The following is a 25,733-nucleotide window of genomic DNA, read 5'->3' as shown; positions in this document are numbered from 1 at the left end:
GAGGCCACACAGGGGTTTGGACAGGTGCGCATTAACTTGATACGCTGCGTTGGCTTTTAATCTGTGGTTTCCAAATATTTTCTTGAACAAACTTTGCTTTCAAGGGAAATTTCACACAAAAGTCTAACATAAAAAATAGAAAAAAGAATCCTGACCGGCATCTCGTGGGCACGTGCCGTATCCCACACTAGCACAGTGCTAAGCTCTCAACGCACATTATCCCAGCTAATCCTCGTGAGTTCCCTAGGAGGTGGGAATCCTTTCAGCCTCATCACATGAAAGGAAACTCAGGCTCAGGAAGTTTAAATAAGCAGCCAAGGTCTAGCTGCTGGTGAACCCACCCTGATCTCTTAAGCACCCTGGCGACTGTGACTAGAAGCTGTCCTGGTGGAAGGGAGTGTGGGGATCTTGTGAATGGGGCTTCCCCCTTCCTAATGCTAGCCAGTCCATCTGCTGCCAGAAGGGTCTCCCCAGAACCTGTGGGCTCCAAAGAGTTCAATGTGAAAGCCACTGACTTTGACTAATAACCAACTAGCTAGGTACAGTCAAGCATCACAGGGACACATTCTGAGAAATGCATCCTGAGGTGATTTTGTCATTATGTGAACATCAGTGGTTTAGATGGCATAGCTACTATGCACCTAGGTTACACCACAGGGCCTAGGGCTCATGGGCTGCAAACCTGTGCAGCGTGGTACTGCACTCAGGGCTGTAGGCAGTTAGAGCACAGTGATGTTTATGTATCCAAACATAGAAAGGGACAGTGAAAATACTAAGCATAGGAATTCCTCAGCTCCATTGTAATCATCTGGGAACATTGTATATGCCGTGTGCCATTGACTGAAATGTCATTATGTGGCACAGGACTGTCTCTCTCAAGCACCCAGGAAGAGAAGGTGGGGGGCATCTGCTTCTTGTCACTGGCAAGATGTTTCCTTCTTGTCTGTTTTTGGAACTGAAATCTTGGAAATGACCACCAAATCTATACCCCAGCCATCGTCCCTAGGGGTAACTCAAGTGGGAGGAGGCAAGGGGCAGAGAGGAGACTCGATCCTGGCCTTGGACATCTAGCCAGACCCACCCCCCATGCAATCTCTGGCAGACCAAAGCCAGTGGGTGGCCAGAGACTGAAATGAAGCCATGAAGCCACCAGCACACCTGGGTGACAGTGTTCTTAGAGCATCTCACCTTCTAGTGTCCTGGGCCCCTAGCCAGGTGGGGCACTGAGCTCAGAAGGAAGCAAGATCTCAAGAAAGGAGAACCCACAAGGTGATAGGGTGGCAGGGGAGGAGAGAGCTGAGAGAGCAAGGGGACAGGCCCCAGAAAGCAAAGGGAAAAGAGAGAAGAGATGGGAAGGAGGGGCCAGCAGGGTGTGGAGGGAAATAGCTCGGGCATCGGGGTGGGGACAGGGGACAGGCCTGGTGGGCAAAGGAGGGGATTCTTGGCACTGGAGCAGCAGGCCTTGGCAGGGAAGGGGCACCTCTAGATCCCACAAGCTAGAGGAATGGCTGCGTTCCCCAAGGGTTTTCTGGGTTGGACTAGCATGTGCAACAGGTAGGGGCCAACCCAGTCTACCCACACTGGGGCAGGAGGAGGAGGTCATCCCTCATACCGTTTCTGTCCCTCCCTCCACCCCCTTGCTCACAGTTCTTCAGCCCTGGAGAACCCCCAGAAACCTGATCTTTCTCTTTCCTGTGCTCATTCCAACCTCAGGCTACCTATCTCTCCCTCCCTCCGCCATCTCCCCCTCCCCCAGCTGCCCTCCCCACAAGCACGGAGAGAGGATGATGCCGCAGCCCAGCTCGCTGGGTCTGGGGTCAGCCTGGCTACAGACATAACCTGTGTCTGCCCAGAGCACATCGGCAACGCCCTGGTCTTGCCCCAGGCCTCAAAACCCATCCCTGTAGGCAGAAACGGCCAGAGACAGGCCCTGCCAGGCCCCCGGGGGCTCACCTTCACACCATCGTTCTTCTTGTTCCCTCCACTCTTCCCTCCTGTGGAGGAGAAAAAGTAGAGGGTTAGCAACACCAAGCAGGGCACCAGGGCCCAGAGGGTGAGGAAGAGCAGCATCCACAAGCAGCCGGAGAGCAGCCAGGGGGGCGACAGTGCTGGAACGGAGCCGGCCCAGCAACCGGGAAGAGACTTCCTCCTCCTCCTCCTCTTCCTCCTCCTCTTCCTCCTCCTCCTCCTCCTCCTCCTCCTCCTCCTCCTCCTCCTCCTCCTTCTCCTCCTCCTTCTCCTCCTCCCTCTTCAGCAGCCCAGGCGCTGCCAGGGGCCCACTGGGTGGGCCTGGGCTCCTCTGTTCTCAGTGATCTCAAGTGTAACCCTCTGGCTTCATGGGTCCAGGGAGGCGTCCAACGTGCTCCGGGACTGTGGGGTGGCTGTTTCAGCCTGGGGATTCCCTCTGGATCCCGGTCACCACTGTGCTGTTGGTGGCCAACCAGGAGGCCTGCTGCCTGGCCTGGGGGCTGGACGCTCCCCTCCCTCCCCGCCGCCCTCTCTAATTTTAGCCCCATGCGGCTGCAGAGGTCATGTGTCAGCCTGCCTACTCACTCAGGACAGCTGCAGGCTGCATTTTGCCAGTGACAAGAAGCAGATGCCCCCCACCGGGGCCCACCCCTGCCAGAGCAGCCCTTCCCTGGTTTTCCCTTCAGGCAGTATAGGCCTCCCCAGCGTCAGAGTCTGGGTCCCCACACAGAGGCTGGCCACCGGTGTCAGGTGGTAGCAGAGGAACGGTGCTGGGCCTTTCCCCTCCCCCTCTTTCACTTCCTCACTGGAGCCCTGGGAGTGGGCATCAGCCAGGAAATGGCATAAACACCCAGCCCTGCCCCACCTGGCATCCGGCTGCTTCGGACCTTAAGCAAGTGCCCTAAATGAGACCGTGATCTGTGAAGTACTGCACTCAGCCTGCGTGTAGCTGGTGTTCCATAAACAGCAGCCGCGATAAACCCTTCTTCAGGCAGTCTCAGGAATGTGAGCTAGGCAGGGGTGGTGGTGGTATAGGGCCTCCATGCCCCAGGGGCTCTAAGGCACAAGGCTCATGGCTGGCCCAGCCTTCTAGTCCCCCCACATTGCCACTTACGGTCCCTGCAAGCTGTCAAACAGTCACCCACTTGCAGATCAAGGGATAACGGGGCACCTCTGGGTGTCTGAAAGGAATGGTTGGTTGCCTGTCATCCGTAGACTTTTGTGAGTTGGACCAGGAGGGTCCAACAAGCATGGGAGGGTGCTTGTCCCACATGCATCAAGGAGGATGACCCCTCTCAGCTCCAGCCCACTGTGACAGACAAGGCCAGACTGATTTTCAAGAGATCACAGAAATTTGAGTTTTTCTATGAAATCTACTTACTTTTGACCTGCTCCATTTCCAACCTGACTGATTCACCCCTCCTCAGTCAACCTGGTGGTCCCCTACTCCTAGTCACCATATGGATGCCAAACTTAGTAAGGACACCCAATATACAGACCACACTACAACCCAGAACTCCGGGGCTGAAGAGATCCTCCTGCTTCAGCCTCCTGAGTAACTGGGACTACAGGTACATGCCACTGTGTCTGACCAATCTCCTGACTTTTAAGAGCTAGAAACCCATTCCAGAATAATTTCTTAAACATCCTTGATTCCATGAAGCACATCTAGATACTGGAACTAATCTACAGGCCACCATTTTCTGGGCTCTGGAAGAGAGTTCTCCAGGGTGCTTCAGGTGTTAAAAAAAGACTCTGACTAGGTAGCTCATCTTTCAATATAAGGAACTACAGGTTCCTTGTCTGGGGAAAGGGTAGGAAGGCAGCTCAGTGTGGGGGAAAGCCCAAGTCTGAGGTTCTGGAATGCTCCCAGCTGTGGGCCTTGCTCATCCCAGCTGGTCATGGGCAGGTGGACCCTCTGAGGGAAGCCAGGCCTGCACCCTGCTCAGAACTCACCCCTGGCTACAGTGTGGGCACGCATCCATGGCAGCTGTCTGTGCTGGCCCCAGCCCAGTCTGAGGGCCCCTCAGGTGAGCTTTGCCATATCTGCCATCTATATCTGCTCTGCTGCCCCGTCAGCGCCCAGGGCTCCCCAGAGACAGACCTCTGGCAGCACTGGCCTGGAGTTGGTCCACATACCAAGAGGAGCTATTTGCTAAGCCCTGACAATAATCCCTTCCCCTTCTCTCTTTGGGGCCACATGCCCAGGTAATTGGGCACTCCCTGCCTTAACCAGCCCGGCTTTGGACAGGAGCCAGGGAAACTGGCCCTGGTCTCCCTGGTGACCCAGCCTGGTCAAGGGTACTTGCTCTGGGCTGCTCATATCTATGAGGCAGGCTCTGCCTCTCTCTAACTTTTGACCTGATGTCAGAGCTCACCCCTTAAACTCTGCTTCCTCATCAGAAAAAGGAGGATGGCAACAGCCCCCCACTTCCCTGTCATGAAGGCTATCTGAGCAGAAGTGTGGGGACTGGAGAGCACAGGGCTCCTGCAATAGCTGGGCAGTACTGTTGCACCCTGGTCCTGGCTCCATCCCTCCTAGGCCGGAACCCTCTACATTCCAGGAGGTTCCCCTCTAAGGATCCCAGTGCACTGTGAGGCAGGAGAGCGAGATTCACATCTAACCAGGCCTGGAGTTGCTCACCTTTGACCTTTCTCCTTTCCTTTTGGGGTTCAGGTTTGTGGCAGTGAGCTAAATCCCAGTCCAGAAACATTCTGCAGCCCCCACTCTGAAGACACCCAAATATCCAACAAGACCATGCTCGCAGCAGACCAGTGCAGGACATACTGGTGACTCAGGCCCTACCACCTACCAGAGAAGTTCCTGGTGGCCAGCATTGTGGTCAGAATGGCTCCCTGCAACAGATAAGAGTGGGGACAGGGGAAGGAGGCCAGAGGTAAGGGGAGGAGGGGAGACAGAGAAATGGGAGGGGTGTGGGGAAGGACAAGCAGATGGTCTCTTCAGGGACAGATCCAAAGCCTCTGCCCCTGTGCCCCCTTCTGTCCCCCACCCCCACCCTGCAGCCCAGAGCCCTTCCCCCACCCTCCCTGGAGAAGTCGGCTTTGGCTGGCACAGCTCTTGGGACAGGGCCATCCCAGGCGCAGATATTAATAGGACCCATGGCCTGGCCAAAGCTGATGGACTTGAGGACACCTACTGGCGGGGACTCCTAAAGGCCACTCCTAAAGTTTCCTGCCTGGGCAATGACAGGAGACCTTGCATCCTCCTCTGGGCTGAGACTATCTTGCTCCAGGACTAGTTCATTGCTGTGTGGCCGAGGATCTCCTTGTGGAGAAGCCCTCGCTATCGGCAAAGGGCTGGGGGATCACCCCCTGCTCCTCCTGCTGTCTGATTCAAACCTGACTCAGACGCTTTCTGAATCTGAAAATCTCTGACGTTAAGCATCCCCATTTCCATTTTGAGACTTCCTCTATGACACAGCTCACTGTGCAGTGAATAGGACCCGGTTCTCCTGGATCATGCTGGCCACAGTCATCCTCCCTCAGTGCTGTGGCCTCTCACCCCACAGTGGTCTCCTGCCCAGTCATCTCTTGTCCCAAAGTTCTCTCCAGACACTCACAACCCCCTCTGGTCCTCCAGGAGGTCGTGCCCCCCCCCCCCCCCCGCCAGCAAGGGCCTTTCGGTGTCCGGAGCACCTTCCCTTTCTGACTCGACACTGTGCTAATCCAATCCTTGCTTATCCTTAGGGTCTCAGCTGACTCCAGGAAGGCCTCCTGGGACCCTTTCAGAACCTTCCAGACTTGGGAATGCCATTGACCCACTATGTCCTCCCACAGCCCCGGCACAGCACTCACCATGGCCCCGCAATGTCCTGGTCACTTGTCTGTCCTCTCCACCAGACCACGAGCTCAATCAGGGTGAGGATGGGGTCTAATTCACTGCTCACTCCCCAAATCCCAGCCTGCTGTCTAGCATGCAGTAGGTGTTCCATAAATGCTTGTGGAATCAATGAAGGAAAGAACTAGTGAGCCTGGGGGGTATGGAAGGTAAGGACCTGTTACCTTCAGTTTCCTCCTGGCATTGAACTTCTTCAGGCAGTCCACGGTCTCCTGTCTGTGCATGCAGGAGGCCACAGTGGACCGGTGCTGGAGGAAGAGAAAGAGAGGTCAGATCTGTAGTGAGATGTGCTGGAAGACAGCCTAGGTCCGCAGCAGGGCATCTTAACAAGGTGTGGTGGCTTCTTGGGAAAATAATTCTTTGTTCTAGGGATGGTGCAGAGTGCTTAGGATGTTGGCATCAGACGGTCAACGCCAGTGACACTCCTGGTCATGCGCCAACACAGGACATCCCTCAATTCCATATTGTCCCCGAGCATCACAGTAGGGTCAGTCTCTCTGATTAAGCCCCATCATCCCCAGCCAGGAGCAGGGCCAGGATACCACAGGGGCCTGGACCTTGCAGTCTAGAGGGACTCTGGGGAGGGTCCCTGCTGTGGGAAGCTCACCGAGATCCAGGGGTGCTTGAGGGCCTCGGCAGCTGTGATGCGTTTGGATGGGTTGATGGTCAGCATCTTATTGATCAGATCCTTGGCTTCTGGGGTGACGGTGTCCCATTCTGGTGATGGGAACTGGAAGGGGCAGAGAGGCCAGGTTTGCCCAGCCTGCCCCAGGCCACCCCTGCGATCCCCCAGCCCCTGACTGGCAGGGGAGCAGGCAGGGGTGCTAATGCCATCCACTCAGCCCCCACGGCCAGGAGTCAGGACTCCTCGGGACCAGGGGAGGGTCTGACCCTTGGGAACCAGGACAGATGAAAGCATGGTCACAGGGAAAGGAGACCTCCCTCTGTCATCCTGAGGCTGTGCCCTCTCTAGAGAAGGGCAGACAGTGGTCATGGTCCAGACAGAGGAATCAGAAGACCTGGGTCCAGGTCCTGCCTCTGTCTCCCCCAGACCTGGGCCTGTCATGAGCCATCTCTGGGGATGCCGAGGTGTGACCATCACAGGACTCATGGCACAGGGCTTGATGGACACCAGCCTTAGAGAAAAGCAGTATGATTCAGTAGCTGGAAGCATGGATGGATGCGAGGGCCAGAGGCTTCCCTATCTGTAAAGTGAGGATGGTATTCGTGTCTATGTCGTAGCCTGGTGTGAAGATCTCATGTCTCCAAGTGCATAAAACAATCAGATGAGTGCTACGGACATGTGAGCTACTATGATTATTTGTACATGTAAGAAAAAGAGAGAGAAAAAATGAAAAAAAAATACAGCTCAGGGCTGCCCCCTCCCTTCTGCCCTCTAGGGCCCTGCAGGACAGATCTCGTCACTTCGAGCTCCTAATCATAAGGCACCTCCTGAGCTGCCTGGCCCTGCCCATCAACAGGCTCCCCTGGGCTTCATCCCTTGCCCCAGCTCTAGAAAGTGGCGGGAACCTAGGGGGACTGGAAAGGTGGGAGGAAGATGTCCTTCCTCAGATCTCTGCGCTTCACTAGAAGGGGACCACAGGATGACAGGGGCAGGGTGGCTGGAGAGAGGAGCAACACTCACATCATAGGCACCGGCTTTGATCTGCTGGTACAGGCGGTGCTGGTCCTCATCCCAGAATGGGGGGTATCCAACCAGCAGGATGTACAGGATGACCCCTGGGGAGAAGACCAGGAGAACCTTCAGCCCCCTGCCCTGCGGGGAGGAGAGATGAAGGCAGGGTGATGGAAAGGAGTGAGGGGACCCAGGGCCTGGGTGGCCCAGGGGAGGAGCAGGCCTTTGGATGGACTCACCGCAGGCCCATAGGTCCACAGGCTTCCCGTATGGGTCCTTCCGCAGCACTTCTGGGGAGAGGTATCCAGGTGTCCCTGCAAACCCTGCTCCCCAGACACACAGACAGGCAGACAGACACACAGAGATTGGCATGTGAGTGATCTGGAGCCAGATCCTGCTGGGAGAGGGGATGAGGGTCATCTAGAGCTGGAACAAACAGCCTCTGGCCCCCAGAGCTTGGGGTTACACCGTGCAACCCTGGTGGGCTCTGTAAGCCAGCAAAGTCCCTAGGCCAGGGTAGACAGGCACCTAGCACACCAGCCACCATTCCCCATGGCAAAGTCTGTAATCAATCACAGAGCTCCTTCCCGCAGGGTCCTGATCAGGGTCATAAATTTCCCAGAACTGTCTACGGCCATACAACCCTGAATGTGCCCAATCTCGTCTGATAAATTTCCCAGAACAGCCCTCCCACCCCCTCTACCAACCAACTATTGGTAGCCTTCAGCTCTAATCCTCACACAGACCTTGAGGAACATACTATGATTATCCCCATTTTACAGTTGAGAAAACAAAGTCTCAGAGAGGTGAAATGACTCTGCTAAAGCCACACACTTCATAAGTTGCAGGGTCGGGACTTGAACCCAGAGCTCTGGTCCTTGACCACTGATCATTATTGTCCACTAAAAAGTATAACCAGATTTTGAATTATACCGAAATCCCAGAGAGTGCTGGGCCATCTGAGCTTAAGTCCTAACTCCAGCCCTCTTAAGCTCTTGACCTTTTCCGAGTTTCCTAGTCAGTCTCCTCATCTGCAGCATCCAGGCTGAGGTTGCCCACAGAAGCCCCTGCTGACAGTGACCATATGGCTCACCTGAAGAAGCCATGTTATGGTTTTCGTGATGGCCCTGTTCCTGCACCTGGCCCCAGGGAGACAGGGTGGGCACCACCCACTGACTGGCTAGAGGCTGGGTGGGGTGGACTGTGCAGCATGGACCCTGGCTGGCCCCCACCACCCCTGCCACTCCCGCCCCACTCACCAAACCATGCCTGCTGCTCCCCCTCCACCTCTATGGCCAGGCCAAAGTCAGCCAGCTTCACGGCAGCGCCCTTGAGCTTGGAGGCCAGCAACAGGTTCTCCGGCTTCCCAGGACCAGGAAGAAAAGGGGGAGGAGAGGGCGAGAGACAGCAGGTTCAGAAGCGTACCTTGGGGACCGGGCTCATAGGAAGAGCTGCCACACAGCCCAGGGGCCCAGTCCCAGGACCAGAGAGGGAGCTATTCCCTGGCAATTTCTCCATCTTCTACAGAAAAACCCTTCCTCCACCAGCCACCCCAAGTCTGGAGCTGGGTTGAGGGGAGGTTGGGCACAGGGTGGGGGTACTAAGGCCACCACCACAACAAGAAAGAGGCAGCAGGGTTTATGGGTCCTGCTGTGTACCAGCCCCTATGTTCCAAGTGCATCCTCTCACCCACCATCCCAACAACCCCTTGGGTCAGATGCCATTATTTCTGCTTTCTACCGTGACCTTACATCCTTTGAAACAGTTCTGCCACCTTCCACCTCAGGGCCTTTGCACTTCCTGTTTCCCCTGCCTGATTTGCTCTGCCTTCCAGCTCACCTTCATGATACTCCTTCAAAGAAACTCCCCCACCCATGATTACTCCATGGAAAGAAGGAGTCATCAGGTGTCATCTGTGTTGTCTCTTGTTACCTACATATTTATCATATGTATAAAGTTAAGGAAACCGAGGCTCAGAGAGGTTAAGCAAGATCACACAGCTGGAAGGGGTGGAGTCAGATTCAAGACAAAGATTGACTCCATCTTAATCACTATAGGTTGAGAGATGATGGAGCTTGGCCCCAGGACCACAGCTGACCTGGGGGGAGGCCCCACATCTGTCCTCTGGGTCACTGAGGCTGCCGCCTTCCACTGGCTCAGACCCTCAGAATTTCTCCACTTCCTGCTGGTCCCCCTCCACCTTGGGATTCAGGACAAAGAGAGACTAAGATTCCCTCCATTCTTGGGTCATCCTGGCTTCAGGTCCCAGGATTGCCACTTCTATGCTGTGGAACTTCACCAGATAATTTCATTTCTCTGAGTTTAGTTTTTTTCTTCAGGGAAACGGAGACAAGGCCTCCCTGATGGGGTGGTGTCTGGATTAACCCAGACAGTTCACGGAAAGCACCTTGCTGAGGCGAACTGTCAGGCTTGAGCTTGGGGAGGAGCCAAGAGACTCCTGGAGAAAATTGGCTCCCACTCTTCCTCTGACCCTTTCTGCAGCAGGGCTTCGAGGGGTCCCACCTCCAACCTTTCCCTGTCAAAGCCAGCTTGGACCCACACAAATACAGCTCCCCCTGTCTGGCTCCTGAAGACTGCCTTTGTCCTCTAGGGACTGTACTTTCGATGTGCCCTGGGTCTCAGTGGCCGTCCTGCCCTGATTTGATGAATGTGCCTCTAATTAGTGCATCCAGAGTGGCCTAAATTTGGGCAGCCTCTCCTCCTTCCTTCCTCCACCCGGGCAGGGGCCGGAGCTAGAATGGGAACAGGCCTTCGGGGAGAGCTGCCCTGCCTCTGGCCAGAGACCCTCTTGGATCAAACCTCAATGACCTTGCCCAGGGCACAGGTCAGAAGCCTTGGATTGCCAAAGACAGTTAGAGGTGGGCAGGGGTGCTTATCAGAGCAGTGTCCCCAAGAGGGGCCTGGAACAAATGGAGCACCCAGGAGGTACCCAGGGTAAGGAGGGCCTGGAACTCACATATGGGTAGGAAAGCGGAGTCCACCCCGCCAATACTTCAGGGTTACCAGAAAGCTGATCTGGTCTCTCTAGAGTGGAAGGCTTGATATCTGTGTGGTTCCAAACTGGGGTTCAGGACAGAGTCCCACAACAGGAAAGAGCAAGGGACAGCTAGGGGCAACCCCATGGGAAGTAAGTTCATTGTCACTGAAGGCCAAATAAGCAGAGGCTCCATGGATACACAAAAGGGTCACCCTAGAAGGGGCTGGCTGCTGCAGAAAGGTACGGGCTGTCTGAAGTGGCCTTCGGGTACTGGACTCTGAGGTTATAGGGCCTGCGGTTGGAAGGCCTGGGCTCCGTGCTCCTTGCTCAGGCACAACTGAAATCCATGCCCTTGGACTCTTTCAACCTTAACGTCCTATTTTGCAAAACCAGGATGCTCCCAGCCCCTGATGCCATGAAGCCCAGCAGAGGAGGTCTACCATGTCCAAGAAAAGAGGGCAAGGCTGAATGGCCAGGACAGTCATAGGCTGTGTCGTCCTGCCCATCTCTTTAGGTGGAAAGAGAGGTACTCCGAGGTCCCCAAGTCCTATTTTTCTCCTTCCCGTTTGCCTGAGACCCTAACAAGAGTCTGGGTCAGGGAGCTCTCTCAGCCAACATCCCGCCAAGGAGGAGTAAGCAGGCAGAGGGGAGACAGTCAGGACCAAGCAGCTCCAGCAACTGTAGCCCGGTTGGGATCTGGACCTTTCCAGGACTCTGCCTCGCCCTGCACCCCTGACGGCCCCGGTGGTCTAACTGCACTGGGGCTGGGAGTCAGGAGACCTGGGGCCCAAACCCAGCCGCTCTGCCTTCCTGAGCTCAGCTTCCTCCGCAGACAGTGGGGGGGGATATTCCCTCCCGCCCAACAGGAAAATAAAAGGGGTTCCAGTTGCACCCCGCTCCGTGGGAGCGGGGAAGGGCAGAGGGGCCCTGGGCTGGGCGGACTCCGGTTGGCCACACCCATCGCGGGCGCTCACCTTCAGGTCCCGGTGCACCACCCCCATCTGGTGGCAGTGCAGCACGGCCTCCAGGATCTGCTGGATACAGTGACTGGGGAGAGAGAGAGAAGGGTCAGCCCAGGGACAGGCCTCCTCGCCAAGCGGGCAGCGGGCAGGACTGCCCTGCGCTTACCTGGCATCAGCCTCACTGTAATACTCCCGGGCCACGATGTCTTCAAACAGCTCCCCGCCAGTGACCCTGGGGGACAGGCACGCAGTCACCCTCCCACAGAAGCCCCAGGCGCCACCCTGCCTAGAGGAGTCCCCCAGAAGCTAGGGACGGGGCCCAGGGACCTCAGAACCTCAGCCCAAAAGAGAGGGACCTGAGGCCCCTGGGCGCCACCACGGGCACATCCTCCCTTCCCCTGGCCCCTCCCCCGCCCCTCAGACCCCGCCCCGGGCAGGGTCCTGGCTGGTGGCGGAGGGCACCCAGAACACTGCAGGGTCACCGCTGGAGGAGCCCAACCACTGTTTGGTTGTGTTCTTTCCATGTCCTTGCCCCCAACGGACATGATCCCCGCCAACAGATGAGACCAGAGTCACTGCTGATTCCCAGGCCACCCTCCACCCACCACGGAAGACTGCCATCGCCTGCCTGCTTTGACAAATCAAACCCATCCGAAAGGAAACTTGATATCACCCCTATGAATGGTGAACCAGCATCACTAGCCACGAATAGAAGAGAAACAAAAATAAATATATGGCCCGGAGTGGTGGCGCAGCCTGTAACCCCAGTGACTGGGGAGGCTAAGGCAGGACGATTGTGAGGTCAAAGCTAGCCTCAGCAAAAGCAAGGTGCTAAGTGAGACCCTATCTCTATATAAAATATAAAATGGGGCTGGGGGCATGGCTCAGTGGCTGAGTGCCCCTGAGTTCGATCCCTGGTACCCAAATAAATAAGTATATGATCACAGTTAAAAGTGTTTGACGGTTTAACTAGGAGGGCTCGGAAGAGCAGACCTACCACATCTGGGGAAAGAGCAGACCTACCACATGTAGACCAGAAGAGGGAATTCTACCCAGCCAGGGAGCGCTGGGGACCCTGACGGAGCACCCCCATACCCATGCCACATCCCAGGTGGGGCCAGACTCACAGGTCAAAGATCAGGTAATGGTGTCCCTCCTCAGAGATGCTGTCGTGGAGCCGGACTGTGGGAGAGGTCAAGGCAGTTGGTTACACCTGGACACACTGCTCCCCACCCCCCACGTCCCCTGCAGCCCATCTTATGGCAGGAGGGACATGAGCCTGAGCTGCCTGCCGAGGAGCTGTCACCTCTTCAGGCCAAATTCCCAGGAATCCAGAGCTCCCAGATTATTCTTGTGCTTCTGAAAGGAAGGGTAGAGGCCTGGGGAGGCCTCTGGTTGGGCCAAAACCAACTTCTCACGGGTCGGGGCTCTCAACCTTTCCTGTACCACAACCTAAACATGAACATGGCATAGGGGCGGGGACGCTGGCTCTGAAAATCATGCTTCATCCACACAATGGAAAGTCACATGGCTGTTAACGTGGCAGTTCTAGATCCCCTGGCTTGGAATCATCTCCAGATTGTATTGTTTGATGGAAAAGCAAAATGCAAAGCAGTATGTATAGTTCTTTTTTAAAAAGAAAGTGTGCAAAAAAACACATAACCCAATCAATAAGTGGACCAAGGAACTGAACAGGCACTCCACAGAAGATGAGATACACATGGTCATATGTTCAACATCTCTAGTAATTAGAGCAATGCAAATTAAAACTACACTGAAAACAATGGGATGTGTGTGTGTGTGTGTGTGTGTGTAGGTATGTTATAAAATGGAATGTTACTCAGCCTTAAAGAACAATAAAATTATGGCATTTGCTGGTAAATGGATAGAACTGGAGAATATCATGCTAAGCAAAATAAACCTATCCCCAAAACTAAAAGCTGAATGTTTTCTCTGATATGTGGATGCTAATTCACAATGGGGGCGGGGGAGTTATGGAAGAATAGAGTTACTATAGATTAGGTAGGGGAGTGAAGGGAGGGGAGGGGTATGGGGTAGGAATGATAGTAGAATGGATCAGACATTATTAGTCTATGTACATATATAAATATACTTCTGGTGTGATTCTACATCATGTACAACCAGAAGAATAAGAAATTATACTCCATTATATATGGTGTATCAAAGTGCATTCTACTGTCATGTGTAATTAACTAGAACAAATTTAAAAATGTTTTTTTAAATACTAGACTGAGATTTCACCTCACTCCAGTCAGAATGGCAGTAACAAAAAAATGTTGGTGGGGATGTGGGGAAAAGGGCACACTCATACATTGCTGGTGGGCCTGCAAATTAGTGCAACCACTATGGAAAGCAGTATGGCGATTCATCAGAAAACTTGGAATGGAACCATCATTTGACCCAGTTATTCCACTCCTGGGTTTATACCCAAAGAACTTAAAATCAGCATACTACAGTGACACGGCCATATCAATGTTTATAGCAGCTCAATTCACAATAGCCAAACTATGGAACCAACCTAGATGCCCTTCAACAGATGAATGGATAAAGAATATGTGATATATTACTGGAATATTACTCAGCTTTAAAGAAAAATGATATCATGGCATTTGCCGGTAAATGGATAAAACTGGAGAGTATGGTGTTAAGTGAAATAAGCCAATCTCAAAAAAACAAAGGCCAATTGTTCTCTCTGATATGCAGATGCTGACTCACATTATTGGGGAGAGGCTCACCAGATTGGACAGGGGGAGATGAGTTGGAAGTGAGGGGGGATGGGAATGAGAAAGACAGTAGAATGAATAGGACAGAACTTTCCTATGTTTATATATGAATGCACAGCCAGTGTAACTCCACATCATGTACACAAGAATGGGAATTTATACCCAGGTATATAATATGTCAAAATACATTCTACTGTCATGTATAACTAAAAAGAATAAATAAACAAATTGAAGGAAGTGTTTAAGCTTCTATACGACATAAGTTTCTCTGGAAGAATACAGAGAAGTGGGCGTGGGGCTGCCTTTGGGGAAGGGAGTTGGGGAGCAGATCATGGGGGAGACTCGCTTTTCACTGTGAATCCTAGTGCCACTGATTTGTGCAGTGTGCCTGTATCTCTGACTCAATACTGAGTCCCCTGAATTGCTGTGGCTTTCATATTTGCACATCAAGTTTAGAAAGTGAACTAGGAGACAGGCTGGATAGAGTCCCAGGTGGGTGTCTGCAGGGGATGGGAACGGGGCACCAGAGATGGAGAACGACCAGGACACCAATTCAAATTAAAATTTTAAGACTTTGGGCTGGGGTTGTGGCTCAATGGCAGAGCGCTTGCCTTGCATATGTGAGGCACTGGTTTGATCCTCAGCACCACATAAAAATAAATAACAAAATTAAAATACTTTTTTAAAATTCAATACTTTTTTTTTTTTGTAGTAATGGGGCTAAAACCCAAGGGCCCTCTACCACTGAGTTATGTCTCCAGTCTTTTTTTTATTTTTTAAGACTGAGTCTTGCTAAATCGCTGAAATTGACCTTGAACTTGCAATCCTCCTGCCTCAGCCTCTCGTGTCACTGGGATTACAGGCATGAGCCACCACACCAGGCTAAAATTTTAAGACATTCTTAAATAAGGATAACTACTAATACATAAGAACCAAAATGTTTTGAATATATTTAAACCAAAAAATAATAATCTCAAGATGTACACAGGATAATCCTGCTTTAATTTACAACATTTTATTATTTTAAAAATCCATACATACAGTCATGTGAAAACCCCTATACACACTCCGGTTCCTGTTTTCCTATACTAATTTTACTACCCTTCTAACTGTTCCTCTATTAATCTGTTTTAATTTTAGTGCATTTAAAAGTAAATGCAGGCTAAACTTTTACAATTCATGTGTGTGTTTAGCTGTGCATTTGATTGATGGAACCCAGCAATCCTACCTCCCCTCCAGAGCCCCGACTGCGAAGGAGTACCAGCTGCTTGCAGAGACTCCACCCCTGTCTCAGGCCCTGCTTCTAGGAGACCTGACCTGAGACGACATGCCCAGGTGTGACTGGGGAGACCCACATGGCATCCGATCTCAGCTCTAGGTGGACAGCTAGTGGAAGGACTTCAAAAAGTATTTGCCGTCCCGTTTATCTGCAACTAATGTGGATTCTGAGTGTGTGTGTGGGGGGGGGGGGGGCGTTATGTAAAAGACCCTTTTCTTCTTCCATCTTCCTCCAATGGGTCCCAGGGAGTGCACCCTTCTTGACCCTAGAAGGAGGTGGTCTTAATGTCCCTTTCCTGAGTATGAGAAGCTCTGAGAAGCCAAGCTGCCACCAGAACCATCTCAGGAAGGGGTTTCGGAACCTGGTCCACACCTTTGGAAGGAGCTCCCAAAAGACAGGTGTCCCAGACCCACCCTCAAGGATCAGGAAAACAGACCGAAGGTGGCAGGGATTTTCTGTGGCGCAGACTCCTGCTCTGTGATGACTTTGCGCTATTATAAAATGCTGTCCCTCTGAGTCGCCGGGCAGGGGCACAGAGCCTGGACACCAGCCCCCACTTGGGCAGTGCACCACCTATACAACAGCACTGGAGTCTGCCTCAGTCCCTAAGAGAGAGCAGAATCACCCCTCAGAGCCCAGGGGACAGGACTTCTCTCAGTGTCGTGTTCACACACAGCCTCCCCTCCTATCATGGAGGCTGCCCTGAGGAAGGAGAGGAAAGGATTCAAGAACAGCAGGCTATAGTAGTACCCCTGCCTCCTGGTGGAGTGACTGGACCATTGTTATACTGTCATTTGACTTTTAAATATTGTCACAGAACAAATTTGTAACCTAGTTTTCAGTAATGCAGCCAGAGTTATGAAATTCTGACATTCCTGTGATGGTTCCAGTGGATGCAATTTTTGTCTTGAAGTTGAAGGGCAGCACTTGCTCTTTTCCCTGGGTGCCCTGACACGACACCCAGATGCCCACTTGGGAAGCTAAGTGGAGTGACTAGGAACGTGGACTCGCAGTCAGGCCTACTAAGTCCCCTCATAGGTCCACCTCTTACAAGCCATGTCTTTGGGCAAATGACTTAGCCTCCTGAGCCTGCATTCCTAATGAGTGTCATCAAGTCGGCCTGCTCCGGGTGCTAATGTGAGGGGTCTTGTAGAGTACTCAGTAGTACTCAGTGCTAGGAAGAGCTCAATAAATGAAGACATCTGGCCCATCACAATTCCCGTTCCCAGCCCAAATCACCTACCAAGCCCCCAGGCTGTCCCTAGCACAGGCCACGATCCCTGAGCCCTGGGTGGCCTTCTGGGGCCTTCCCCAGCATGGGTGGTGATGGTGCAGAGAGCAGGGTACTGCTGTCCCCAGCTGGACCAACCTGTGCTGAGCCAGGCACCTCCCTCACCTGGTCGTCTTGGGGCTGGGCAGTGGCCACATGTAGACTGTGCTCAGTGTCCTTGTCTGAATTTGCCACGCAGGCTGGGTGAGATGCAGGCTAGTTCCTCTGAGCACGGGCTGCCCTCTTGGATTCTGCAGCCACATCTGTCTCCTTGCACTTTGGGGAGATTGCAAGGAGATTGGAAGCAGCTGCTGGGAGGATATCTGGGCCCCTCCCAGGCCCTTCTAGCCCTGGCCATGGCTCAAGACTCCTCCACGATTTTCCTGGCTAGACGTTCAGCTCTGCCCTCCAGAGCCCTGGGTACCAGCCATGCCCAGCCATGCCCACCCTGTCCTCATTTCTCCCACACATCCTCAGGGCCTAGTAGAGGCCCCGACTTGTGGTATGTCCTCAGGCGCCCTTGACATCAGGTGTATGAAGGAAGGAAGAAATGTCTCGGTGACGATGACAGCCATGAAGATGACAGCTGTCACTTCTGAGTGTAGCTTGGGGCCAAGTGCATTATCTCCTTTAACCCACCCAACAGTTCTAGAAGCTGGGTACCATGATTATTTCAACTTCACAGAGGAGGATACTGAGGTTGAGAGGTTCACATCCCTCCAATCTCAAACACCTAGTAAACAGCAGAGCTGAGATTGAGACCTGATGTGTCTGAACCTCTTAATCAGCATGTTTTATGGTGTCTCTGTCGATGACCTACAATCTCAATGGCTCTGAGCAATGATAAGCTTATGGAGTTTCAGGCAAGAGGGTGTCTTCTTTTTCTTAATATTTATTTCTTAGTTGTAGTTGGACATAATACCTTTATTTTGTTTATTTGTTTTTATGTGGTGCTGAGGATCGAACCCAGGGCCTCTCACGTGCTAGGCAAGTGCTCTACGGCTGAGCCAATCCCAGCCCCGCCCCCCAGAGGGTGTCTTCTGATAAGATCCTTCTTTGAGAAAGTGAGGACTGGGAAGGGCAGCTTAGCAATCACAAAGCACTTGCCTGGGGTCTGTCATTGCATTATGCTCTATCTAATTATCACATCTATGAGGCAGGTATCATTTCCATCCTCTGGATAAAACTGAGCTTCAGAGTGGCTAAGCAATATGTCCAGAGTAACACAGCAAACCCCGGATTTGAGTTTCAGTCGGTCTACGCCAGAGCCCACAATTCATTGCCCCCGCTTTTTGGTTGGGAATCGGAGGGGTGCGCACAGCAGGCAACATTGACCTGAGACAGCTGCAGTTATACAGCAGCCCCCCCCCCACTTCTCCCAAGCCCACAGCCTCTGTAAGAACCACAAGGTTTATCACCAGAGATGGAGACACCAGCGATGGAGATAGTTCAAACCCGCTCCATCACAGTGGCGGGTGGAAGGCCCTGAATGGTGGGCACTGCCCAGGGCCACCCAATGGGAAGTTAGCAGATGGGGACAGGGTCCAAGCAGGTTCCTTGCTGAGGCCAGCACCTGGCTGCCCCCTCTCTGCCGCTGGTCCTGGCCCCTGGCTGCTGCTGTGTAGTAGGGAAGGGGCCTCCTGGACATCAATAGCCTGGGGCCTCTCCTGGCAGGAGCGTTAACCCCTGGGGCCCCGGACACAGAGAGAGGCTCCCCTCCTGATGCGATGCATGTGGCACTGTCAGGGTGGAGCCAGCCCTAGGAGCGGGAGGCCTTCACTGGCAAGGCGTGCTCTCTTTCAGCAGCCTGGCATCTCCTCTCGACTGTGGGGACTGCAAAGCCTGAGGCCCCACCCCAGACGGTGAGTCAGAAGCACTTTTCACAAAGTGCCCAGGTGATTAGAGAAGGTCAAGCCCTCATCCACACAGCCCCCTCCTCACGAAGATAGGGAAAGTGGCTCAGAAAGGGTAGCGCTCCTGCCCAAGGTCACACAGCCAATCTCGGACAGAACTAGACAGATGGACAGCTGAGCTCTTCCCCTCCTAACCCTAGCCTTGACTGGCAGGGGTCAACCCTCAGGTGCACAGTAAGGGGACTCAGTGCTGCTGCCCTGGCTCTGTCCTGGCCCCCCTGGGCACAGTCTCTCAGAGGCAGGTGGTAGCAGGTCTCCCAGGACTTAGCAGGGGACCAATCTGGGGAGTGGGCGCAGGTCAGGGCCCAGTGCACCCCTGACCTATTTTCATCTCCGTCTGGGCCTCGGGAGCTTTCCTGAAACAGCTTTTCCGAGGGAGGCTGCCGCAGTGTGGGGCAGGAGGAAGGGACTTTCTTCACCTTCCCCGGGAACACGCTGATCTTGGCGGCAGGTGGAAGCCATCAAAGACACCCCCTTCCCACCTCCGCTGCCTCCACCACAGAGAGAGCAGCTGCCCTCCACGAGGCCAGGAGCATTAACCCCAGGATGGGCAAGGCAGGGGCCGCCACGTGGGCACCCCAGGCCTCCAGGCTTACCGATATTGGGGTGCTTCAGCAGGCGGCAGATGCGGGCTTCACGCTCCAGCTTCTGATGGTCTGAAACACAAACGCCAGGTGAGTCACAGGGGAGGGAGCGGCCTCCAGCTCCTGCTCTCCCCAGGACCTCTTTCTGCAGCCCCTGCCAGGGCAGCTCGGGCTGGAGGAGCTGGCCTTTGGGCCTTGGGAAGCTCCAGGAAGGCAGTGGGGCGAGTGGGAGGCAGGGAGGCCAGGTGAGGCCTCCTCCTCTGTGGGCCTCCGTTTCCAGGGCTCTCAAAGGTGGGGCCTTCTTCTAGACTCTTCCTGGGCCAAGCAGCCCAGGATGCCAACTCCTGCCCCTCGCCCAGATGTCCCTGCTGAGCGCCACACCTCCACCTCTACACTTGGCCACCTCCTTCTGGGAACAAGCAACTCTCCAACATGGAACATCTCCCAGCCTCCCAGCTGCCATTCACCGGCCATCACTCACTCCCACCCGTCCGTTCATTGATGTCACCAGCTCCTGGCCACCTATCCTGAGTGCAGGGCCTTCCTCTGCACTCTCAGGACCCCGATGGACATCTGCATCCTTAAGAGCAGGTGCTGTGTTGTACCCCAGCATCTGCCTAAATGCCTGGCACACAGTAGGTGCTCAAGAATAGCTGAATGAAAGAACAAATGTTCGATGAATGAATCTTCCTAAAGGAGTGGCTATTCTCTCCAGAAGAGCTATTGCCAATTTCCTTTCTGAGGACTCTGGGACCAGGGACCTGCAGGATAAGTGACAGCCTCAGCCTGGCCCCCCATTCTCACCCTGCCTTCCATGACCCCTGCCCAAGGCCCCTGGGTCTCCCCACCCACGGGGAGAGAGGTCTTGTTCAGGATCAGCCGTTTTTCCAATTCCCTTTGTGGTGCTTTTCTCACAGTTCCACAGCTAATGTCTACTTTTTAAAACAAAATGGTTAAAGAGAAGCTACTAGTAAATGAAGAATACCGGCTGAGAGTTCTTTATCTGAAACACTGGGGACCAGAATTGTTCAGAGTTCAAAAAAAATTTTTCAGATTTTGGAATATTTGCATATACATAATGAGATACCTTGGGCATGGGACTCAAGCGGGCCACAAATTTTTTTGGTTTCATTTACATTTTATGCCCAGACTGAAGGTATAATATTTTTAATAGCTTTGTGCATGAAATGAAGTTTCATGGAGTGGAATTTCCCACTTGTGGCTGCATGTCAACTCTCATAAAGTCGTGGATTTTGCAGCATTTTGGACTGAGAGTGTTTTGCTCAGAGATGCTCAACCTGTATCTACCATGTGCCAGGCCCTGTGTAGAGTGCTTTATGTGCCATTAAAGCCCTCACGACAACCTTTGAGAGAGGTACTATCGTTTTTTCTGGCTTTATAGAGGAAGAAACAGAGGTTCATAGAGTAAGTACTTGTCCCCCATCTCCCCCACGGGGAGTGAGGGAGCCATGCTTCTTACCCAGGCAGTCAGGCTCCAGAGTTGGGATTTTTTGGGGGGAGGGCAGTGGGTATCAGGGATTGAACTCAGGGGCACTGGTCCCTGAGCCCCGTCCCCAGCCCTATTTTATATTTTATTTAGAGATGGGGTGTCACTGAGCGCTTAGGCTTCACTGTTGCTGAGGCGGGCTCCGAGTTGGGCTTTAAACTCTGCTGAGCTGTTCTCCTTGCTCCAACTCAGAGCCACCGCCTCCACCCGCCCCCATCTGCTGGTGGGAAAAGTGGAGCCTGCAGAAGGGAACTCACAAAGATGCTCAGAGGCTAAGCCAGAACCAAAACCTAGGCCACTGAATGGCCCCTGCAGAGGAGGTACCCAGGAAGGTGACAGAGATGGAGAAAGTCCCAGCTCTTGTCCCTGGGCACCCAGCTCCCCCTCCCCCTCCTCCTCCACTAGAGCATTCCCTGGCTGCCCTCCAGGCTACGCTGCCATCAGCAAAGCAATTAAGTCCAATTCTGTTTCCATAGGCTCAGCCCCCCCCCCCCCCCCCCCCCCCCCCCCCCCGGGGAAAGACCTGCTGCAGGCCAGGGAAGAGGAGGGGGTTGGGGAGGCATCCAGCTCCCCCCGCCCCCAGTCTCCTGTTTCCTCCAGGGCAGAGGATGTCGGTTCCTGGGCAAATGAGGGGCCTCCCATCAAGGACTGACTGGGAGCACTCAGAGGGAGCTGGACCCTCTCCCTGCTTCGTACAGTTGCCCCCACCCCAGCTCCACAGAACCAGAAGTCAGGCAGGTCAAGGCCAGGCCTATCCGAGGGGACAGGGAATCTTCTGGCCCAGGTGACACATGCAGAGCCCAAATCTGGAATGTTGGTGTTTTCTCCACGTGAGGTCAGCCAGGAGCACAGTTCCACTGGTGGCACGCTGGTCACACAACGTTCAACTTGTGTCAGGTTACCAGACCTCCCTACTGGAATGCCAGGAGCTATCGTTTTTATCTTTTTTGGTGGGTATGGGGGTACCAGGGACTGAACTCAGGGGTACTCGACCACTGAGCCACATCTCCAGCCCTATTTTGTATCTTACTTAGAGACAGGGTCTCACTGAGTTGCTTAGTGCCTCACTTTTGCTGAGGCTGGCTTTGAACTTGCGATCCTCCTGTCTCAGCCTCCTGAGCCACTGGGATTATCATTTTAGGCATATCACAATTGCCCTGCATGGTACCTTTCACCATTAAAAGCAGTATTTATTGGATGCAAATATATACATTTGTAACCGTCTTTGCAACATTGTCATTTTCTAATGTATGGAGAACCTCAAGACAGGGACCATGTTTCTCTTGACCTCTGACTTCTCATTCTGATGTGTAGATGGGGAGATGGAGGCCCGATGACCAAAAAAAAAATGTTGACCCCCTTATCAAAATCACTTGTCCGGTGGCCCTTTTAGAACTCAGACCTCTGAGGACCTCACTGTCTGCCCCACACAATCATTCATGGCAGGTGAAGAGCTTTTATTATTTGTTTATTTATTTGTTTGCAGTACTGGGTACGGAACCCAGGGACACTTTTCCACTGAGTAACATTCCCAATCCTTTTCATATTTTATTTTGAGACAGGATTTCACTAAGTTACTGAGGCCGACTTTGAACTTGTGATCCTCCTGCCTGAGCCCTCCCCTCCACCCCGCCTCAGTCACTGGATTACAAGCATGCACCACAGCACCCAGCAAGTAGCTCTTTAAAACTCTAAGTAAGATCCTGTCACTCCTTGGTGTCAAACTCCAACAGCTTCCCCATGTACCTATGATATGATCCAGACTCCACCCCAGCCAGCAGTAGCAGGCTGGGTACGGCCTCATGTGGGCAGGAAACTACAGCCACAGAATCACCTTTCTGGCCTCAGGCACACCAAGCCCCTTTGCACCACAGGCCCTTTACACATGCGGTTCCCTCTGCCTGGAACGCTCTTTCCCAGGGACAGCTGCCTTTTCCTCATAGGAAGGTCCCAGGACAATGTCACCTCCTGCAGAGCCTCCCTCCTGTCCCACTGCTTCCCCATTATCCTGCCTTTCTTGACATCACTCACCTCTTCCCGAGACTACCCAGCTGATTTATGTGTTTAATATTCTTTTCAGCTTCATTCCCTAGAAAACCGGCACACAGAGGGCGGACCTCTTCTGTGCGTCCCTGCCGACTTCCCAGGGCCTAAGATAAAGCTCCCAGGCAGCTTTCCAGGGTAGCAGTGCAGACAAACGGCTGAGCTGGATTTCAATACGCACCCATAATGACCATCCTGTGTTGCCTCCCTTTCTGATAATTCATTAATTCTCTACAGTCCATCCAGCTCAGAAGAGTCCCTCACTGGTAAGAAGTCTCCGGAAGCCAAGAGTCTCCAGCTTCCTGCCTGGTACCTGGGAGCATCATCTCTAATGCCCGCCGTGACATCTTGGGAGCACTCTTCCCTCCCTGGGTGGGTAGCTCACCGACAGGGTATTGAGGTTAAGTTGGTGGACACTGGATGAGGTCCCTGGGGGCCAGACAGTCCCAGCAGGGCAGGGCAGGGCAGGGCAGGACAGCCCAGGCCTGTGAGGAAGTACAGTCACACATCTGGTGCGGTTTTGTGTCCAGAGGGACTGGGCTCCAGCAGACAGGGGGCACACGAGCCAGGGAGGAAAGAGGCCTCGAGTCTGGGAACGGGAAATGCCCCCTGGCTGCATAGGGCATCAACAGGGCTACCAATGCTGGGAGGCTGGAGAAGTAATTCCAAGGTCCAGGCAAGGTGGGGAGGAGACTGGGGAAGAAAGGAGACAGGTGCCTTACTGCCTCCTTGGGGCTCCTTCGAAGGACTGCGATGAACTCAGGTGCAGCCCAATGAGGTCCCACTCTGCTTCCCACCCAGTCCTGAGACTCAGCCCCTGGGAGCCCCACTAGTGACCCAGCTGGGCTGGGGGTGGGGCATGGAGTCAGGAGCTCACAGTCCCCAAGCTAGTTCCTCTGGCTGCACTGGACACACCCACATGTCCAGAGCCCTAACAAGGAGGGGCACGGGGAGCCTCTCTGAGCCTCTGCCAGCCAGCTGCAGCAACCAGATTCTGCCATGCAGGAGCTCGGTCCACATCGACTGACTCCACCCCGCACCCGCTGACTCCACCCCTCGCCCGCTGACCCCACCCCTCACCCGCTGACCCCACCCCTCACCCGCTGACTCCACCCCTCACCCGCTGACCCCACCCCTCACCCGCTGACTCCACCCCTCACCCGCAGAGCTCCAGCAGCTGCATTTTTAAGAAGACTCCCAGGGACATTTGGCAAGGATTGGGACAGGCAAAATTTTACTTTTCACTTAATTTCTTTATAGTTTTTTGAATTATACTATAAGCATTTTTTAAGACTAATTTTAAGATACATATAGAAATGGCTTCTGGGTTTGGGAATCACTTGCTAGGATCACTTGCTAGGAGAGGCCAGGCAGGGTGGGGACAGGGAAGCTGCAGCTCCCTGGGAGGGTAGAACAGATGCCCCCAGCCCCTCCGGCCCCCATGGGCACAGCCCCTGCGGGAGCTGCCAGAAGTCCCCCAGGAGTGCCAGCAGGAGGAGTTCAGAGTGTGTTGCCAAAAGCTCAGCTCTAGACCCCCCTGGAGGCACCGTGAGTGACAAACAAAGAGGCGCTGCTCCTCTCCCGCTGGGCGCAGAGCCTGGCAGTTGGCAGACTTCTTCCAGAATGTTCCCCATAACTTCCCTGCCCCCACTCTTCACAAACTCACCTAGGCCTGGGCCACGGGGCCAAAGCTCAACCAATAGCCAGAGGGAGGGTCTTGGAGGTGACCGCCGCTATAGCCAGAGCACACACTGTCCCAGGAACGCTTAGTCACCTCCCAAACAGAGAGGTGGCCTTTCCACTCTCCTATGCACCTATGTCTCTCAGCCTCTGTATGTGTGTATGTATGTGTGTGTGCGCGCGCGCGCGTGTGTGTGTGTGTGTGTGTGTGTGTGCCCCTGAGATGGCGGCAAGGCCCTCCAGTCCCCCAGCATCCAGGGAGATCACTATTCCTAACACCCCTCTGGACAACCTCATCCTGTCACCACCAAGTTATAACTCTAAGCACATCCTCCCTCTATCTCAGAGATTGGGACATCTCCCTTGATCCCCAGAGACACAAGGCACAGAAAAGCCACAAGACTGCCACTAGTCACACAGCCACGGTAAAGCCAATCCAGGCCTCTGGACATGAGAGCCAGCCTTCTGACTCCTGCCAGCTTTCCTGCCCACCCTGCTCCTTGCCCCTGGCTCCAGAACTTCCACTAGTCTGGCCTTTTCACCCTGCCATGCCATGGGTGAGCCCTGGGCCTTCAGAGGCCCCGCCTCTGCCGAGCCTCTTGTCCCGGCAGGACACCAGGGGAGGTCAGTGACTAGGAGAAAGCGCTGGTCCAACAGCACTGAACTGGAGAGATGAAGGGCAGCAACACAGAGTGCAACACGGAGCCTGCCGGGAGGCCTGCAGGGAGCAGCGGGAGCACCCCGTACAGCGGGACCTCCAGGAAGCCTAGGCCTGCCAGCTGCGCCTCTCAAACACCTGGACACAAAGCCTGCCCTCACGAGATGGCTCCCTTCCTCTGCATAGCTCACCACCTCACCCACACCATCCCTCAGAACCACCCTCAGCAGATGGGCCCAGAGGCCACTCCCACATTGCTTCATTTGGGATGGAGATTGGCATCTGTGAAGACAGTATCTTCTCCAACACACCGACCGTGGTCCCCGCCGTTACTGCCCCTCAACACAGGCCAATGAGGAGCAGTTTTCTGGGCAGCCTTCTCAAAATTGCATGTCCATGGGACTCGCCCAGGCATCTTGTTAAAATGCAGATTGGGGTTTTTTAGGTTTGGAGTGGGGCCCAGTGCTTTGAATTTCTCACAGTCTCACAGGCACATTGACGCTGATGTTCCAGGACCACTGGTAAGGTCCTAGGCCTGAGGTTCCCAAACCTTTCTGCAAGTTAGAATTAGCTGGCTATCTTTCCGCAAACCTAGGTCACCTCCGAGACCACTTGTTTTGGGACCAGAGAGT

General features: G+C 53.9%; 1 protein-coding gene across 1 annotated transcript in view; it reads right to left on the bottom strand.

The window, feature by feature from the left end:
* Positions 1 to 25,733, bottom strand: part of Camk2a (calcium/calmodulin dependent protein kinase II alpha) — a 60,621-nt gene that overhangs the window by 18,834 nt on the left and 16,054 nt on the right. Inside the window, exons 3-13 of the mRNA XM_027949274.2 lie at positions 19,226 to 19,285; positions 12,551 to 12,605; positions 11,590 to 11,655; positions 11,436 to 11,508; positions 8,723 to 8,825; positions 7,703 to 7,786; positions 7,473 to 7,567; positions 6,435 to 6,557; positions 5,992 to 6,075; positions 4,782 to 4,824; positions 1,954 to 1,994 (exon numbers count right to left, since the gene is read on the bottom strand). Of these exons, the coding sequence (XP_027805075.1) occupies positions 1,954 to 1,994; positions 4,782 to 4,824; positions 5,992 to 6,075; positions 6,435 to 6,557; positions 7,473 to 7,567; positions 7,703 to 7,786; positions 8,723 to 8,825; positions 11,436 to 11,508; positions 11,590 to 11,655; positions 12,551 to 12,605; positions 19,226 to 19,285 (827 nt within the window). The remainder of the gene's footprint in view (positions 1 to 1,953; positions 1,995 to 4,781; positions 4,825 to 5,991; positions 6,076 to 6,434; positions 6,558 to 7,472; positions 7,568 to 7,702; positions 7,787 to 8,722; positions 8,826 to 11,435; positions 11,509 to 11,589; positions 11,656 to 12,550; positions 12,606 to 19,225; positions 19,286 to 25,733) is intronic.

Source organism: Marmota flaviventris, chromosome 5 (assembly GCF_047511675.1).
Source record: "Marmota flaviventris isolate mMarFla1 chromosome 5, mMarFla1.hap1, whole genome shotgun sequence".
Classification (NCBI taxonomy): Eukaryota; Metazoa; Chordata; class Mammalia; order Rodentia; family Sciuridae; genus Marmota; species Marmota flaviventris.
The sequence above is the reverse complement of the archived record's forward strand: the minus strand, read 5'-3'. Positions and strand labels throughout refer to the sequence as shown.